We start from the raw sequence: 19,738 nt of genomic DNA on the forward strand, positions 1-19,738 counted from the left end.
ATGCATCCAGAGGTGTTTGCATCACTTTCTTAAGATTTTATTTGTTATTTTTAGTTGAACCAGATTTCCAAGTAAATGACCGTATGTTTTGAGCCGCATGTCTATTTTTTCCCACGGCCGGAGTTTCATCCGCACATTTACAGCCGCATAAAAAATACAGCCGCACAGTTACATAGTGTGAACCTAGCCCCCGGCTGGGTTCACACTACGTATATTTCAGGCAGTATTTGGTACTCATGTCAGGTCCTCATAGCAACCAAAACCAGGAGTGGATTGAAAACACAGAAAGGCTCTGTTCACATAATGTTGAAATTGAGTGGATGGCCGCCATATAACGGTAAATAACTTCCATTATTTCAATACAACAGCCGTTGTTTTAAAATAACAGCACATATTTGCCATTAAATGACGGCCATCCACTCAATTACAACATGTGAACAGAGCCTTTCTGTGTTTTCAATCCACTCCTTGTTTTGGTTGCTATACAGCCTCAAATATACGTAGTGTGAACATAGCCTAAAACAGAACTGGATGCACCTTTGACAGATTATTTTTCGGATGCATTTTTAAGCCTTTTTGTACAACAATCCACTGTATGTTCTCGCTAAGATCTCTTCTTGCTGGCATTGAATGGAAATCCCCCTTTTTTTAGCTGAATCCCCATCTTGACCTCCTCTGTTTCCCACAGCCGCTGCTGTATACAGCTTACAGAGGATTACATCCAGAATGCGGGGGATTGTGGTGACTGGGATATTATAAGAAGCTCATTAGCTGTGTTACCCAGGACTAGGACCGGATTACACCAGAATGACACTATTCACTGACAGCAAACTGGAATCATTACACATGGCAAAGAACTGAAACATATGGTCCAATGGGAGTTGTGGAAAGATCTATACTGCCACATGGGCTTGTTCTGTAACTTTCCTAGTCTTCAATGGAAAAGACCACAGCTTACTAACCGCAGCCAGACGGGGTCACAGGACGCCTGTTGTCTCCACAGGTTGAGACCTACAGCCATCATGACAATAGATATATCTGCCCACTATAGCCACAATACTATGACAGTAGCATTATACAGTGGAATACATGCCCACTCCCAGAAGGGAAGCCCTGATGTCACGGACCAAATATAGACAGTGACCATATATGGACAGTGACATCATTGGGGCTTCCTCTGAGGAGCCTTCCTGACCTCCTTCTGAGCTCCTTGCAGGGTGGTACTGCTGACTGCCATCTCACACATATAACCTGGTGATAGTGATGTCACTGGAGCAGACTTTAACATGTTCTATGATCCATCACCCAAAGGCTTAGAGGTTTCCTTTTAACAGATATGTTTTTTAAAGGATCCCATTGGATGGAATAATATAGTCTACCAAGCTTTTCCATACATCATTGTTTGCGACGTACCAATATATACCTCCAGATTGAAGTATATAACAACATTAAAAATCATAATATAACTCCAGTTTGACAAAGTGTTCTGTGCTGCCACCTCTGTCCGTGTCAGGAACTGAAATCCCCATAGAGAACCTCTTCTGCTCTGGGCAGTTCCTGACATGGACAGAGGTGGCAGCAGAGAGCACTGTGTCAGACTAAAAAGAACACACACCACTTCCTGCAGGACATACAGCAGCTGATAAATACTGGAATGATAAATACTGGACTTGAGATTTTTGAATAGAAGAAAATTGCAAATCTATAAAAGGTAAAAAGCACCATAATAATCCTCTGCCACTTGGAACTATTTTCCCTGCCGTTCTCAGCGTATTAGGGAAGGAATAGGTAGATTGTGTGTGTAAGTAATTCCATCCTGTATACACAATCGGATCCTGCCTAATCCTGACCTAAAAAACCAAATCTCATAAGAATGTCAGGAATTCTGCTATTACTGGAGGATAAGAGGCAGATGTAGGTGCAACAGTATATGGTATATCTCTACAAGGGGTATGAGCACGAGACCTGAGGGTGCACTGGGGCCACAGAGCACGGGCATGGTGCAGCAATGCCCATAGTCTTATTATTTCACCACAAAGCTAGACAATACAACTCATAAAAGCAGCTATAAACTTCTATGGGAGAGTGTAGTGAGCATGCTCTGTGAAATCCCAGCAGGAACGGGAGGAGGTGCTGATGGCGGTAATGCTGTGTTATCTGCCTCCTCAGGATCAGTATAGGATTAGAGTCCTATTACACAGGCTGATTCCTCATGTAAGCGAGCGCCGATCTGCTAGATCCTATTACACGGCTCGTTTGGCAAGGACTGCATTATGGTGGTTTTACACGGAACAATGTATTGTTCGAATTTGCACGATAACGGTCGAATTGGAACGATAATCGTACGTGTAAACACAGCGAACGATCAAGCGACGAGCGAAAAATCGTTCATTTTGATCTTTCAACAAGTTCTCAAATCGTCGTTGATCGTTCGCAAAAAATTTGTAGATCGTTCGGTGTAAACAGTCTTTCAACGATTTCCCCTATGTGTGAGATAGGCTTAAGCGATCGCAAAACGAATATTCCGTACGATGTATCGTTCCGTCTAAACGCTGATCGTTATTAAAAAAAATTGTTCATTCAAAATCGTTAATTGTGCGATTGGGCGAATTATCGCTCCGTGTAAAACCACCATTACTCCTACATTTCTCTCTATGGTCCCTGGTCTTCAGCCCTTGCTCGCTTCAGCACTGTAGCTTTAGAGCAGGTATCTTAACTGACAGGCTGAGTGATTGGCTGAGCGGCCTGTCAGTTCAGAGACCTGCTCTAAAGCTACAGTGGTGGCCGCCAGCTGCGCATTGCTATTACATGTAAAAATACGCAGTTGGCAGTCAATGATTTTAGGTCATGACCAAAAGACACAATTGAGGCCCTGTTCCACGTAACGATTATCGTCCATATTCGGCCGATAATCGTTACGTAGAATAGGGCCCTAATCGTCGACAATCGTCCTGTGGAATCGTCCCGTGGCATAGAAGGCAACGACCAGCCGACATCCTTCATGTCGGCTGATCGTTGCATCGTTTGTCTTCCAAACTTTCAAACTCATACAGCAACGATCTGCTGCCGTCGCTCCATAGAATAGGAGCGCAGCAGAAGACCGCTGCTGTATGCTATGGGCTGCCTGGACAACCTAGCGATCAACCGGGCGGCGCACCCGAACTCACCCGCTCGCTGCTGCCACGACGAATAGCGGCGGCAGTGAGCTTGTTTGATCCTCTTAGTCGGCCTGTGGAATAGGGGCTTTAGCCGAAGATCATTGTCTCTATTACACGGAGAGATAATCTGCCAAATTGGCCTGATTCGGCAGATTATCACTCCGTGTAATAGCCCCTAAGTAAAGTAACGTATGTACACAGTGACCCCTCCAGCAGAATAGTGAGTGCAGCTCTGGAGTATAATACAGAATGTAACTCAGGATCAGTACAGGATCTTTAATGTAATGTATATACTCAGTGACCCCACCAGCAGAATAGTGAGTGCAGCTCTGGAGTATAATACAGGATGTAACTCAGGATCAGTACAGAATCAGTAATGTAATCTATGTACACAGTGACCCCCACCAGCAGAATAGTGTTTGCAGCTCTGGAAATGCTTATAAAGTGCTTTTTTTTCCCCTGCACTTACTACTGCATCAAGGCTTCACTTCCTGGATAAAATGGTGATGTCACTTCCTGGATATAATGGTGATGTCACTTCCTGGATAACATGGTGATGTCACCACCCAACCCCCAGAGCTGTGCGGGCTGTGGCTGCTGGAGAGGATGATGGCAGAGGGATGCTCAGTGTCCCTCCAGTGCCCTGTGTCCCTCAGTGTCCCTCTGCCATCATCCTCTCCAGCAACCACAGCCCGCACAGCTCTGGGGGTTGGGTCGTGACATCACCATGTTATCCAGGAAGTGACATCACCATGTTATCCAGGAAGTGACATCACCATTATATCCAGGAAGTGAAGCCTTGATGCAAAAGTAAGTGCAGGGGAAAAAAGCACTTTAGAAGCATTTCCCTTAATAAGTGTATATTGGAGATTTGTATAACTTTTGGGGGGTAATACAATACTTTAATAAAAAAATTTGCCGGACTTCTCCTTTAATATGTGGATAAATGTAATATACTGTAAAGTGATGATAGATAGACATTTATTGATCAGGTCTTAATCATAAATTGATTTTTTTCCTATCTCCAAAGGTCTTGTCCAATATTGCCATCTACCTGTGCACAATCACTGTCGGTATTATGTCCTACTACATGGCGGACCGTAAACACCGGAAAGCTTTTCTTGAAGCGCGCCAATCTCTGGAGGTCAAACTCAATCTGGAAGAGCAAAGTCAACAACAGGTAGGGGCTGCTATGTTCATACATGGTCCCTGCTAGCTGGAGACCACCTTTACACCCCAACCTAATATACAAGGAATCATCTGACTGTGCTATTTGTGGAGAAACCCTTTAAGTCTCATATTCAGGAAATGAAATCAATAAGTGGATTAGTGGCGTTCCCTCTTCACCCCTCACACTATCCAGTGTTTGAGGCCCCGGGGGGCAGTGCGGGCCCAGGCAGCGAATATGAAGGGTCCTATATGCAGAATATTTCACATATTTCTCATAAAGAATGAAATTATCTTCAGTGTTTTCTGCTCTTGTTCTTTTCCTTTTATGACCCTCAAATGTTTGACTAGCTCAGCGGGAAGTCAGTGTGGAGGCTGAAGAGCGTATGATTTATATTAAGAAGTCACAGAGCACCTCACACGGCTCAGTACGGGGCCGAGCAGACAAAGCACCACACAGATCCCATCACAGACCTTATTAGGGAATGATCCGCTCATACACGGGGGTCCCGGAGTCACCACCATCATATGCTAGGCAGAGTGGAGAGTGACTCTCTTATAGCTGTACTATCTACAGTCCTTGTATATAGGAGCAGTATTATAGTAGTTATATTCTTGTACATAGGAGCAGTATTATAGTAGTTATATTCTTGTATATAGGAGCAGTATTATAGTAGTTATATTCTTGTATATAGGAGCAGTATTATAGTAGTTATATTCTTGTATATAGGGGGCAGTATTATAGTAGTTATATTCTTGTATATAGGAGCAGTATTATAGTAGTTATATTCTTGTATATAGGAGCAGTATTATAGTAGTTATATTCTTGTATATAGGAGCAGTATTATAGTAGTTATATTCTTGTACATAGGATCAGTATTATAGTAGTTATATTCTTGTATATAGGGGCAGTATTATAGTAGGTATATTCTTGTATATAGGAGCAGTATTATAGTAGTTTTTGCAATGCAAAAGTAGAAGAAAAGACTGGGGCACTCACCGAGCTTCCAAGCTATAGACTTTAATTCAGAGCGAAATCAATCCATGGGTGAGGGAGGACAGATGGATTAGCGGGCACTTACACCCCGGTATTATAGTAGTTTTTATTGTACATAGGGGACAGTATTACATTAGGTTGTTCTTGCATATTAAAAGTTCTTACCTGGTATCAATGGTTGAATGAACGTCTGGAACACACATCTCTCTCTTTATCTGGAGAAGATGCTTTTATATAAACTCTATGGCATATGGCCCCCTGAATGTTTAATGTAAAGTTCATATTGTTTATGTTGTAACTGCATCTTGGAATTTATCTGCTGCTGAAACTAAAGAACCACCAAGTAACATGCAACTTTACATAGTTTAAGGTTAGGTTCACACAGTAAAATAAAAGCTAAATACAACTGTAAATTTGAGTGAAAATAGAACAATGTGTGAACGGATAAAAGAAAAAAACGCCTGTATTTTGCATAAGCAGGTTATTAATAATAATAATAATAATAATAATGAGCATGTTCCTATTTGGACGGTCATATCAATTATCGCTATTATTCCATACAGTGTGTGCACTGCCAGCCAATTTCTCATTGACTTCAAAGGAGGGTAGTATAACATTTAGGCTATGTTCTTTTCATACTGCAATAATATGCATTGTCAATGGAACAATGGCCATTGAATTCACACAATGAACTGAACATTGGCCATTCTTTGAAAAAATAGAACGTTGTATGAACATAAATACGGACGCATTTTAACCTCAAAATTATGGCTGCATTTTACCTTTATTTTATGGTGTGTGATCAGTATTAGGCTATGTTCAGACTGCGTAAGAGACCGGCCGTTCCATGACCCGTAGCCAGTCTCTTAAAAGATCATCCCAGTTGGTACTGCAGTACTGGCCAGATCTTTGCAGCCGGAGCCGCTCGCACCATAGTGTGCAGTGTGTGCACTGACATGTCGGTTGTTTGCGGCACCGATAGGGTTCCCGTCCGGAGCGTATACTATGTGTATACACTCCGGCCAGGATCCCATAGACGGCAAGGCAACATTTATTTTCGTAATAATTACAGCTGTTGTACAACGGCCGTGGTTTTACGAAAATATACGTTGTGTGAACATAGTGCCTTATAGTAGTTTTATTTTTGTATATAGGGAGCAGTATTTTAGTATTTATATTATTGTACATAGGAGCACTATTATAGTAGTTATATTCTTATATATAGGAGGCAGTATTATAGTAGTTATATTCTTGTATATAGGAGCAGTATTATAGTAGTTATATTCTTGTATATAGGAGGCAATTTTTATTAGTAGAAAAACAAACAAAATAACAGAAAGATTTACAATACGGTCAACCAAAGAACAAACACAGATCAGTATTAAAAATCATACATCTCAGTTAATGAAAATAAATAAATAATATTAACTTGGAGAAAGTCCAATGCTGTCAAAGGGATTTGGGGGGGGGGACAAAAAAAAAAAAAAAAATCATCCTAAAGGTGAATATCAATCTATATACACATTGCTCCATAATGTTAGATTTTTCTTATTTTTCCCAACCTCCAAATATTTCATCCACCTAAGTTCTGAAAGGATAAGGTCCACTGCTCTACTGTGATAGAAGGGTTCGCTATACATAGACACTCTGGATCTAGTCTGCCAGTGGTAGTATTTGATGACTGTAATGATGAGATACAAGGTCCCCCGGTCAATGTTACTCACAGTAGATGTTACACCATAGATGATATCAGGGTATTTTAGTGCCTTCAGTCCCGGGATTTTAAGCTTTTGGGATACCTCCTGCCATATTTGTCGCCCTCCCCTGCACTCTGATATGAAATGTGCCATTGTCTCCTCCTCCGGACATCCCAGGGGACACTTGCGATCCAACACACTCAGGTATTTTAAATTCCCTTTAACATAAAGTTTTCCATGTAAGGACAACCAGGCAATGTCATGAAACTTCTTAGGGAGCCTCACATTGTTGAGGAGCCTCAAACTCTCCTGTAAGGTTTTAGTTGTACAGTCCCTTAGTGCCAGCTGTAAACAAAAGAAAGTATTGCACACTCTGACATATAGCTCCTTTTGGGTCTTACTCTCCAGGTACGATTTCTCTAGTCCCCATCTCTTTAAACACCTTAGACCATATTCCACATACTGGGGAAGGTGGCCAGGAGTAAATCTCCCCCTCTTGAGACTGCCTCCTCGTATCCAAGATTCTGCAAAAGGCAATATCCAGTCCCTGATACTATTAACCCACAGAGGACTGTCGTTTGAGTCCAGGCAACCAAAATTAACTTTTAGAAACATGGAGTCAAAGAACACCCTTGGATTTAACATATTTAGCCCACCCTCTCTCCTCTGCAGGTAGGTTATCCCTCTTTTTATTGGGTTCAACCTGTTCCCCCATAAGAGCTGGAAGAACAGGCTAAAGAGCCTAGCCGAGAAAGATTCTGGCAAAGGGAAAATAACAGAGACTTACAAGAAGACGGGGACCAGGTAAGTCTTCAACATCGTAACCCTTTCTCTATAGGTCAGCCTCCAGTTCTTCCACCGCTGAACCTTTACATTTCCTGCATCCAACTTCTCTTCCCAATTTAACCTGGCATTGTCATCCCTCCCGAATTTAACCCCTAAGATCTTAATATAGGAGGAGGCTCTCGCAAACTGTGGCAGATCAAAATCTGGCTCACTATCTAATATCCAGAAAGCTTGACTCTTCTCAAGGTTGACCAGAGACCCTAAAGCCTCCGAGTAGCTTCTGATGGCTGCAGACAACATCTCCACCTCACGAGGCTCAGATATCACTACAGTCACATCATCCGCATAGGCAACAACATCCAGGGGCAAGCAATGGGGGACCGGTAACCCCTGAAAACCCACACCGCTGCAGTGATCTCAGGAACGGATCGGTAGCAAACACATACAGCAGTGGACTCAGGGGACAGCCCTGTCGCACCCCTGCCTCAACCCTGAACGTGCCACCCAGCCAGCCTCACAGTACAAAGTCTTCAGGGAATCTATGAATTGTCCGGGAATACCATACTTTGTCAAAGTAGCCCATAGATACTCATGATCCACTCAGTCAAAGGCTTTAGCCTGGTCCAGACCAACAACATATCTCCAACACCCAAGGGCTTTACATCTCTCAAACATCTCTCTGATAGAGAGCACCGCTCCAGAGATGTTCCGCCCTTGTACCGTGCCGTACTGACAGCCTGCCAACAGTGTCGGGGACAAACAAACTAATCTAGAGAACAGAATCTTTGCCAGGATCTTCCTATCGACATTCAAGAGGGCAATTGGCCTCCAGTTCTTGATGTCGCTAGGGTCTTTACCTTTAGACAGCAGAATCAACGATGAGACCCTCATGGATGGAGGCATCAGGTGATTTTCTAGACAATTCCTATATACATCCACAACGATTGGAGCCAAGAGGTCTCTGAATTTCTTATAGAATTCTGCTGTAATACCATCTGGACCTGGTGCCTTCTTCAGATGTAACTTATCAATGGCCTCTTTGACCTCCTCCACCGATAATTCTGCTGTCAAAGGAGAAAAGTCCAAATTATTAGTATCAGGGAGCGGAGTTGCCTCCAAGAATTGGGTCACCTTCTCTTTATCCAAAGCCTTCCTCTGAAATAAGTCAGTATAGTAGGATCTCACCACCCCCTGGATACCCTCCCGCGATTCCTGCAAAACACCCTGGAAGTCAGTGAGACCGGTGACAGATTTCTTTGCCACTCGCTCTCTGCAATTCTCAAAGGGATCAGGAGACCCTAAGGACCCTTAATCCCGTTCAACTACCAGGGAGGTATACCTACTGTACTGATACTGCCTCATCTCAGATTTCAGCCGGTCAATCCTTTGTTGGTCCTCCCCACCCGCCGAATACAGTGACTCCAATTCTTTACGCAGCTTGATATACTGGCCATACTTACTCTTCCCCTTATTAACTGACAGTCTTCTCAAGAGGGAGCGGATCTCCTCCTTGACATCCTCCCACCAGTCAGCCATGTTGTCATAGAAGTCCACTCGCTCTAGCTGGTTCTCCATAAGGGAGTGAACATATTCCTGAACACAAACATCCTCCAAGAGACTAGAGTTTAATTTCCATAAACCCCTACCTATATCTGGGCGATTACTGGCCCCTAGACAGAAAACCAAGGCCATGTGGTCTGAATAAGGGACAACTTGCTCACTCCTGCCACTAACAACTTCTGTAGGGTTCACAAATGCCATGTCAATTCTACTGCTTCTATCAGAGCAAGAATATGTACATTTTGGCTTTCTACCACCCAAGGTAAACACGTCCTTCAAACCAGCCTGCAAGAGAATATTATTTAGAACCTTAGAGTCTCTAGCCACTGCCCTGCCCGAGGATCTGTCACCTGCTGTCCTAGTGACATTGAAATCCCCAGCCATTATTACAGGTACAGAGGTAAATAGATACGGCTTTACATCATTGAACAACTGCACCCTCCCAGTCACTGTCTGTGGGCCATAGATATTAATTAGCCGGAGCCTTCTACCGTGAATAGTGACCTCTAGCACCAAACACCTTCCCATGCTGACCTCTAGCAGCCTATGTATTGTCACCTTGTTGGTGGTAAACAATATGGCCACCCCAGCATAAGGCTCCACAGCCAGTGACCAGAAAGAAGGACCAGATGTCCAGTCTCTCTCCGCCTCTCGTACATGTCCCAATGTTGTCAAACGTGTCTCCTGTAAAAATATGACATCTGCGTCCAAGTATCTGAGATGATCATATACTACATGACGTGTTTTCCTCACTTTGATACTATTGACATTACTTGAAGAAATGTTTAAAGAAAACCCAGCCATCATGACACAATATAGGAAGAGAAGAGACATAACACCCATCATCATAAGTCAGAATCCTCTTCTCTACCACCCATCTCCATGTCTGACTCTACCTCATCTTCCACAGCTTGGGTTTTCCTCTTTGTCGGGGGATGGTCACCTGTTTCGTCTTCATACTCATCCTCTATTCTATTTAGCTCTTTTTCTATCTCCTTCTGACTCTGACAGAATCTGGTACCTGTTGGTCACAACCATCACTCCTGCCCCAGTGGTAACTCTTTTCTTTGCACTATGTGAGGTGGTATATTCGCCCTCAGGTCTACGTGTGGACAGATCTTTTTTCCTCCTTTTAGTTATTTGGGTCTTATCCTCCTCAGCTGAAGATACAGAGGAAGCTACCTCTGGCTGCTGCTGGTCCTGTGAGACAATCTCCATGTCACCCTGTGCACCCTCGGACCGCTGCGGTTGTGGTGCTGTAGTACCCTGCTGGACCTCCTGTCTAGTTAGTATAGAACCAGATATTAAAGCTTCCTCCTCTACATCTGCCCCTGCGACAAGGACCTCATCAGGAAGCACCTACAAGTAGTTATGCCAGGCGTCTGGGCAGTCTCTGTGAGCATGGCCAATCTGTCCACACAGGTTACATCTTATGTCGTGACCGTCAGCACTTACATGACCAATTTCTCCACACATATTGCACTTTTTCACTGTGCAGGCACTAGCTAGATGACCAGCCTTGCCACACCTAAAGCACTTTCTGGGCTGCCCAGGGTAAAAACATGCACCCTTTTCCCTCCCAATAAAGAATGAGTTGGGCAGATGTTCTGTAATGTTGTTGTGTTGGCGCAGTCTTACCAGAACCTTCCACCCTCCAGTCCATATACCGTCATCATCTCTGTTTTTGGTGAGATCAGACACCAAGTCACAATGTCTACGGAGCCACACCACAATGTCCTGGGGGGGGGGACAGCTTCATTCCAAAATATGATGTTAATAATGACTGTGTCTGGCTTAGATATAGGAATGAAGCTAAACTTACTCCAACCTTCTTTGTCCCTGAACCTGGGGAAATTTGACCAGAACCTATCCAGACTAGACATGATCTTAAAGCTGACATCATAACCTTGTCTATCTGGTAGGTTAATCACTGCCAGGATGTCAGCTGGCACAAACCCCATCTGGTGGCACAGGAGCTCTCTCACCACAAACCTCCTATCTGGAAGGTCCTCCTTGGCTCCTCTGTGCCTAAATCTCACCACATTCCTTCTCTTGAAGGCCTGACCTATATAGCCGGAACTGGAGGAGAAGGATGGCGCACCGCGGCTCCAGGCATTCCTAGGGGGAACCTGGTGGGTCCTCCTGCCCTGACCTACAGGGTTGGGGTCTGCTGTAGAGGGCCCTGCTGCATCTGGTGTGTTTGTGGGTAATGGGGGAAACTCACATACATTGTTCTGTACAGTATTATCTGTCCCATCCACCTCTATGTCATCATCATCAGGCAATACATCCCACACCGACTGTACACTCCCTCCAACCACCGACCCCTCAGGCAAAACATCACAATTATCAGTGTCCCCAGTCTGTGCCCCAGAGCTCTGCTCTAACACCCCATCACCTTCACACAGAAGTAAATGTCCATTGTCCTGCTGCTGCACTGGCCCTTCTGGGACTTGTAGTGCTTCTGCTGGAGTTTCAGGCTCCTGCTCATGGACAGCTGCAGGTTGTCTCTGCTGAGGGGGATTTTCTCCATGCTTGTAAATGTCACCTTCTTTAAGGGAGAAACTTGCAGCTTGCACTAGGGGTCTTTTCACCTGCTGGGGCTCATCTGGGGCAATGGCTGATCCTGATCCCACATCTGATCTGGGCTCTGTGTCAAAGTTCAGCTTGTACTGGGAAAAACGTTCCTTGTTCTTATATGACTCAGAAAGAGGTCCCATCCTCTCCAGGACACTGTCCATTTCTTTCACTATGTCAGCGAGCTCCATGCTTAGTGAGTACAGTTTGTTATCATGCATCTCCTTATACTGTGGGTTGGCAGTCTTCAGCTTGTATACACAGTCTATTTGCATCTGTAGCATGACTTTCTGTTGTGTCAGTTCGTCCATTCTCCTCGCCAGGGCAGGGATCTCCTCTGCCAGCTGTAGCTCAGGTGCCCGGGGGGTCTCTTTGCTCTAGGGCCTGGTTTTGGACAGATTCTCAGGCTGCTTGAATACAGCAGATCCATGGCCACCTCTGTCTGCTGAGGCCGGAGCACAGTCAGCAAGGTCTGGGGCAGTAAGAGGTGCAGACAAACCAGGAGACTTTCCTGCAGATACTACAGATGTCCCATCCACAGACTCCCCACCATCACTGCCCCTACCTCCAGCCTGGGATCGTGTGCGGCCGGAGCGCGCCATGTTGGTCACCACATCATGCTGTCTCAGGTTTTCCTGCAGTGTCTGTCTCTCTAGCGATGTCCTCCTCTGTCTCTGGGCTGCTGAGGTGAGCTGCACACCTGATGCCTGTGATGAGCTCAGCCTCTGCTCCTGGGCTCCATGCTGACTTTGTTTTACAAACTTTACTTTCCCCACAGAGGATTCTTTTTGAGAGACATTTGGTTTCTCACAAGACTGTATGCCATGGCTGGCCGGCTGCTTTACCACACATTTCTGAGATGCAATCACTGCTTCTTTCTTTACTGTACTGACTTCCATCTCTTCTCCTTCTTTCTTGGCACTTGTAGTGCTTCCATGCTGAGGATTCCTCTGCTCAGGATTCGCTTTCGGACTCACATCCACATTAGGAAAGGCCTGGGAGTTTCCTCCCGATGTAGGCCGAGAAGCCTGGGCCTCGCTTGGGGAGCTTCCCCGCCCAGGGTGGCCCCTCCCTGGGCTTACTCCAGACATCAGGAGAACCACTCACACACAACCTCACAGATAGGAGGCAGTATTATAGTAGTCATATTCTTGTACATAGGAGCAGTATTATAGTAGTTATATTCTTGTATATAGGGGGCAGTGTTATAGTAGTTATATTCTTGTATATAGGAGCAGCATTATAGTAGTTATATTCTTGTATACAGGAGCAGTATTATAGTAGTTATATTCTTGTATATAGGGGCAGTATTATAGTAGTCATATTCTTGTATATAGGAGCAGTAATATAGTAGTTATATTCTTGTACATAGGAGCAGTATTAGAGTAGTTATATTCTTGTATATAGGAGCAATATTATATATTATATTCTTGTATATAGGGGCAGTATTATAGTAGTTACATTCTTGTATATAGGAGCAGTATTATAGTAGTTATATTCTTGCACATAGAAGCATTATTATAGTAGTTGTGTCACATAAAGCATTTACTAATTTTGAGTCAGAATTTCTTCAGAGCCATTGTCAGTGTGCATCCCCCACATCTCTTGGCATGGTACACACAGCAGATTACTCAGCGGGGGGGACGATAAATAATCACTCCTTCCTAAGATATTATATGCGATTTTTAGAATAAATATAAAGGTATTGACCAAAAATGCGGCTTTAATATCTTTTCACAGATTACAGGATTTATGTTGTTGCTTTTAATATTGACCATAGTTGCCCTTTAAGTAATATTTAGTATGGAGTAATGATTATTCAATGTGGATTCAGGCCATATAATCTTTCTTATTGACTTGTTCTGTATATGGTACTTGGTTATATGTCATGTGACTGTTCCAGGTGGCAGTGAGGATGATGTAGTGCGGTGGCGTGTGTTCTCAGGCCTCGCCTCGTGACTGCCCATTGTTTACTGTGTTACTAGACGGCCCTCTCCCCGCTCCTCTATTTGCCAGGCTCTGTCCTTTGCACCTTCTAAATATGTTTCAGCTTGTCATCTGTCTGTACAAACAGAAGAACACGAGGCGTCCGGATCTAACAATGGCAGATGATTTATTTTTGGAATACACCAGACATCGGATTGTGGCCTATGGTCTAAATAGTTTGGGACTAGTGTAGATAGATAGATATGTTGTGGCCGGTAGCTGGTGCCTCAGGCGCGTTTAAGGTCACTTAGGCACACAAGGTAGCCTGGAGTGGTGTTAGTCCCACCCCAGGGTGTTGGTACTGCCACAGCACAGAAAGAGAGGGTAGCCCAAGTATATAAAAGTGTGTAGGTGCAGGTCCTCAAAGCATAAATCAGAGTCCAGTGCGTTTGGCAAAAATAGGATTCTTTACTGGAGAGTAACTCAGTGCAAACAGTACACATGATGACAGTTTAGTGAACAGTACAAATTTTTACAGAGAACGTAGGTGCTGACAGTTGAGGTAGAACTGGAGCTTGTAGTAGTAGGTGCTTTGTAGTAAGGAGAGAAAGGAGAGGAGTTGCCAGAGGGGCCCTGTCCAATGTAGTCAGTGTGCTGTGCCGAAACAGTAATGAAGTAGTGAAAGAGGTGAAAGAGAATACTCGTACTCACGGTTGACTGTTCTAGTGTTCAACCGCCTTATGCCCCCTAGTTGTGGGCTACCCATCTCAGGTGGGTAATAAGAGGCCCAGTCATCCGTTATCTGGGTGAAGCAGACTCCCAGAATTACCCAGTTGTCCTGCACGTTGCAGTGGGATACATAGACATACTGTAGCTTTGTCCCACTGGGGTCCGTTCCTATTGTTTCCGGTAACTGCCCTGCACATTTTTGAGAGGTTCCTGGCGTGGGCTAGGTGTTCCCTATTTGGCTTCTCTCTCCGTTGTAGAGCTTAACGCTGTATAGTTGTTTTTGGGTTCCAAAGAAGAACTTTATAGCTGGGCTGATCCCCACACATCCACTCACTTGGGGCCACTAACTAACTCACTTCCTCCCTTCAGAGACTAACTCCTCCTTCAGGGGTTATGTTAACCCTCCTGTGAGTGGTGGGGCTGAGAGTGTGTGGAGAAAGAGAAGACAGGATAGGACAGAGAAGCATCGGCACCCGCACTTGTGACTGGTCAATACATAACATGTGACACATAACACAGTTAACCCTTGTACCTTCAGCTGGCTCTTAACACATACAATATAAATAGCAAATACAAGTACTGACACCTAGTAGGGAAAGCACACCATCTCCCACTTGTGTGAACCTGAGAGGGAGACTTACTCAGGTGCCATACACAGCACCCTGTGCTGGGACACCACAGATAGATAGATAGATAGACAGACAATGTTGGGTACACATCGCTCTACCATACCCTACACAAATACCTCAAGTCCATCTAGAGTCCACCTCACCCAACCAGTCCACCACATCTCAGAACTAGAAAACCCAGTCCATGCCACAGGGCTCCAGGCAGCCATCCTTGTGCCGCTTATCATTGCGCCAGCCCCTCTCACTATGGTATTTCACACAGTCCCTTCTTAGTTCAGTGGCACCCCCCCTCCCCTTTAGGTTAAATCTAGCACCATCATCTTGTCTTGGGCTGGCATCTCTCACACCCTCAGGAGACTACCTACAGCATGGGTCTCCAAACTGCGGCCCTCTAGCTATTGCAATACTACATTTCCCATCATGCATGGACAGCCAAATCCAAAGCTTTAGCTGTCCGGACATAATGGGAGTTGTGCTTTTGCGACAGCTGGAGGACTGTAGTTTGGAGACCCATACCCTAGAAGGTCTGTAAGGGCTATAGACTATGCATAGCCATGCCACCTCTGTAGCAGCTGCTCATGTTCCTGGCTAGTCTACCCTATCCTACCAGATCTTCCAGGTCATCTCACCATTTGTCATTTTCTGGCCCTGGATTGATGATGGTAAAGATTAATGCGGTACATCTCCCACCCCCGCAGCCATTTCTGCAGCCCCGTGGCAAACATGGCTCTTAGGACATCAACTTCTCAGCAATGGTCAAGCCACTCCATCCTCTCAGTCCACCAACACTTCACCAATGGATGAAGGCCTATTCAGTCTCACATACCTGAAGCAGATCTGCTTCACGTACAGACTATTTAATGTATATTACAAGACTCAACTCTCTGTCCACGCCTCTCAGCAATGTGGTGCAGAATTCCGGCAACAGGGTGCTCACATCTACGTCACACCAAGCCCTTCTTGGGCTCATGATGTTAGTGTTGTTAGTGGGAACAAATCATTCTGGCAGTCAGCCATGGAGACAGAGCCGGACAGCGCCACAGAGTAGTGTGGCTTCTACTCATGAGGCCTGTCTGCTTGCTAGCCTGAACTAGACTAGACTGACTACTCACTTTTCTTTTCCTTTAGGCCCCAGCCACCACTTCTGCCAGAGAAATATTTTTGTTCCAGCACATATAGTAAGTAGGTGCCCACTGTGCCCCCATACAGGATTATGGGCCCTCTGGGCTACCAAATAGAAAAGACCCCCATACTGTAAGACCCAGCAGGTACCCTGTACGCACCACATATAAAGCAGACTCAGCTCCATACACCATGGCAGACATTTTAATATACATGCACATCAAATGTCGAGAATGAAGTAAGGTGTCGTGGATCAGAAAAGGAAGGTGTTACTACAGAATCGGGGTGAGTGTGTGCTATTTGTGTGTGCTATGTATGCGTGCAGTGTTTGCTTAGTGTGTGTGTGCACTGTGTGTGTGTATGTGTGTCTGTGCTATGTGTCTGTGCTATGTGTCTGTGCTGTGTGTGTGCTATGTCTGTGCTGTGTGTCTGTGCTGTGTGTGTACGTATCTATGTACAGACTCTATATGTGGCGACATTATAAGAAATAGCACAAGACCTTCTTATCATAACACAATCATACACAGCTATTCCCAGATTCTCCGGTATCCATGACAACAAAGAGAGAGAATCTGAGTTCTGTAGTGAACCACACAAGGTCTCATGAGCGGCCTTGATCCGTCTGGTGTGGAGACTGCAGCATCACTCTCTCCCTCTCAGCCTTCCTCTCAATGGAATTCCATGCAAAATGGAGGAAGAGCAGGGTATTCCTGAGAGTGCCTATAAATAGCCCTGGAGGAGATAGATAACAGGTGTCACCGACAAAGAGCATGCCGCCATATAATGTCAGCAAAACCTGACACCACACAACCTCACTAATACTGATTCATAATATACTTACATGATAGGAAGAAAGGGGACTCCATATGGAGCAGTATTATACCAGTTATATTCTTGTATATAGGTGCAGTATTATAGTAGTTATATTCTTGTATATAGGGGCAGTATTATAGTAGTTATATTCTTGTATATAGGTGCAGTATTGTAGTAGTTATATTCTTGTATATAGGGGCAGTATTATAGTAGTTATATTCTTGTATATAGGAGCAGTATTATAGTAGTTATATTCTTGTATATAGGAGCAGTATTATAGTAGTTATATTCTTGCATATAGGGAGCAGTATTATAATAGTTATATTCTTGTATATAGGAGCAGTATTATAGTAGTTATATTCTTGTATATAGGGGAAAGTATTAGGCTATGTTCAGACGCCGGAACAGACCAGCTGTTCCGTGACCCGGCCGGGTCACGGAACGGCCGGTCTTTGCAAAGATCATGCCGGCCACTACTTCAGTACTGGTCAGATGATCATTCCGGCCTCAGAGTTTTGATGTGGATGCATTCCTTTGCGCCCGCATCAGAACTCCCCATAGCACACAATGAAGCAAGTGGCCAGAGCCGTTCGCTTCATTGTGTGAAATGACAGGGTTTCCTACGGCCACAATTCACTGAATTGCGGCCGCAGAAAACTGACATGTCAGTTGTATGCGGCGCCGCGAGGGATCATGGCCGGAGCGTATTATATGTGTATACGCTCTGGCCGGGATCCCATAGAAGAACATGAGGCTACTCCACGCGTACAAAGTACGGCCGTTGTTGCAGATGGCAACAACGGCTGTACTTTTACATAGTATGAACATAGCCTTATAGTAGTTGTAATCGTATACATAGGAGGATAGAATAGTAGTACAGTAATTACATTTTTGTACCTAGTGTATAGTATCACCCATGATACTATAATAATAAGACTAATATGTGCGTTTTATATGAATTTTATTTAAGATTACTATATATCCCATGGTAATATAACTTCAGTCCTGTACCGCCATATCTCGTGTTTTTTCCCGGTGGACACCGTGTGTTGTTGAGGAGGTTTTGTTGTGTGGTTATCTCCCTTGCCATTTTTTTATTTAGACAACTCTGGGGCAAGAGGGAGATGACACGGTCTAGTTGCTTAGTATATACAGGTCAGGTGGATCTCGAATAGCAACTGTGTAACGTCACTAAGGTTCTCTGGAGACAGTCTTTTGCTCGTGCAATAGTTTTTATCCGCCTGGCAGTAATAGGGTTAATTAAAGGGGCACGCATCAGGTGGTAAAGTCCTTATACACATGTGGCTTAGCTGTACTGTAAACCACTTGCTACGCCATGGGATGATTCTTGTATATAGGAGCAGTATTATAGTAGGTATCTTCTTGTATATAGGAGGCAGTATTATAGTAGTTATATTCTTATATATAGGAGCAGTATTATAGTAGTTATAGTCTTGTATATAGGAGCACTATTATAGTAGTTATATTCTTGTATATAGGAGCAGTATCATAGTAGTTATATTCTTGTATATGGGAGCAGTATTATAGTAGTTATATTCTTGTATATAGGAGCAGTATTATAGTAGTTATATTCTTGTATATGGGAGCAGTATTATAGTAGTTATATTCTTGTGTATAGGGAACAGTATTATAGTAGTTATATTCTTGTATATAGGAGCAGTATTATAGTAGTCATATTCTTGTATATATGAGCAGTATTATAGCAGTTATATTCTTGTATATAGGAGCAGTATTATAGTAGTTATATTCCTGTATATAGAGAGCAGTATTATAGTAGTCATATTCTTGTATATAGGAGCAGTATTATAGTAGTTATATTCTTGTATATAGGGGCAGTATTATAGTAGTCATATTCTTGTATATAGGAGCAGTATTATAGTAGTCATATTCTTATATATAGGGGCAGTATTATAGTAGGTATATTTTTGTATATAAGAGCAGTATATGTCTGCACATAAGAGCAGTATTAGGCTATGTTCCCACAACGTCGTTTTTAGATGGAAAAAAAAACGCTTTTTGATAATAACGGCTGTTAGTAACAATCTTGACCATTATATATGGCTGCCATTATAAAATAACGGACATTGTTTCTTTTAAAAAGAGATTGTGAGAACATAGGCTCATAGCAGTTATATTCTTGTAAATAAGGACAATAATAGAAATATAGTTATTTAAGCAATTACATTTATAGTCTTCCCAGTATTTTAGTTTCCATAGTTTAGTCGTCTGTATTTAGAAATAGTGTACGTTATTTCAGAACTACAGAATATAATTCCCACAGACTTCTGCAGAAGTTCAGAGGCGGTGTCTTTTTTATTGAGGGCCTGTCCCAAAGGCACTGCTGTTTGTCTAGTAAATCATCTAATTCGGAAATGTTTTTATATGCCTTCGGGAAGAACCAAATTAAAGCGACCGTATTGGCCTCTCAAGAGTAGAACTGAGGTAGAAGGATAGAAAAATATGGGAAAATTGAACTTATGCTTAGTATCAAACCCCAGAGCTGGAAAACTGGACTGCATCTCACAAATAAGTCATGAACAAAATATCTTTATTAAA

General features: G+C 43.7%; 1 protein-coding gene across 3 annotated transcripts in view; it reads left to right on the top strand.

Annotated features, from left to right (window-relative positions):
- Positions 1–19,738, top strand: part of ADCY3 (adenylate cyclase 3) — a 79,627-nt gene that overhangs the window by 27,861 nt on the left and 32,028 nt on the right. For 2 of the 3 annotated variants that reach the window (XM_069975764.1, XM_069975765.1), the window contains exon 2: positions 4,189–4,338. In XM_069975764.1, the coding sequence (XP_069831865.1) occupies positions 4,189–4,338 (150 nt within the window). Of the gene's footprint in view, positions 1–1,691; positions 1,712–4,188; positions 4,339–19,738 lie in introns of those variants that run through there. The other variant, XM_069975766.1, reaches the window with a different exon arrangement.

This window comes from Dendropsophus ebraccatus, chromosome 6 (assembly GCF_027789765.1).
Source record: "Dendropsophus ebraccatus isolate aDenEbr1 chromosome 6, aDenEbr1.pat, whole genome shotgun sequence".
In the NCBI taxonomy this organism is placed as follows: domain Eukaryota; kingdom Metazoa; phylum Chordata; class Amphibia; order Anura; family Hylidae; genus Dendropsophus; species Dendropsophus ebraccatus.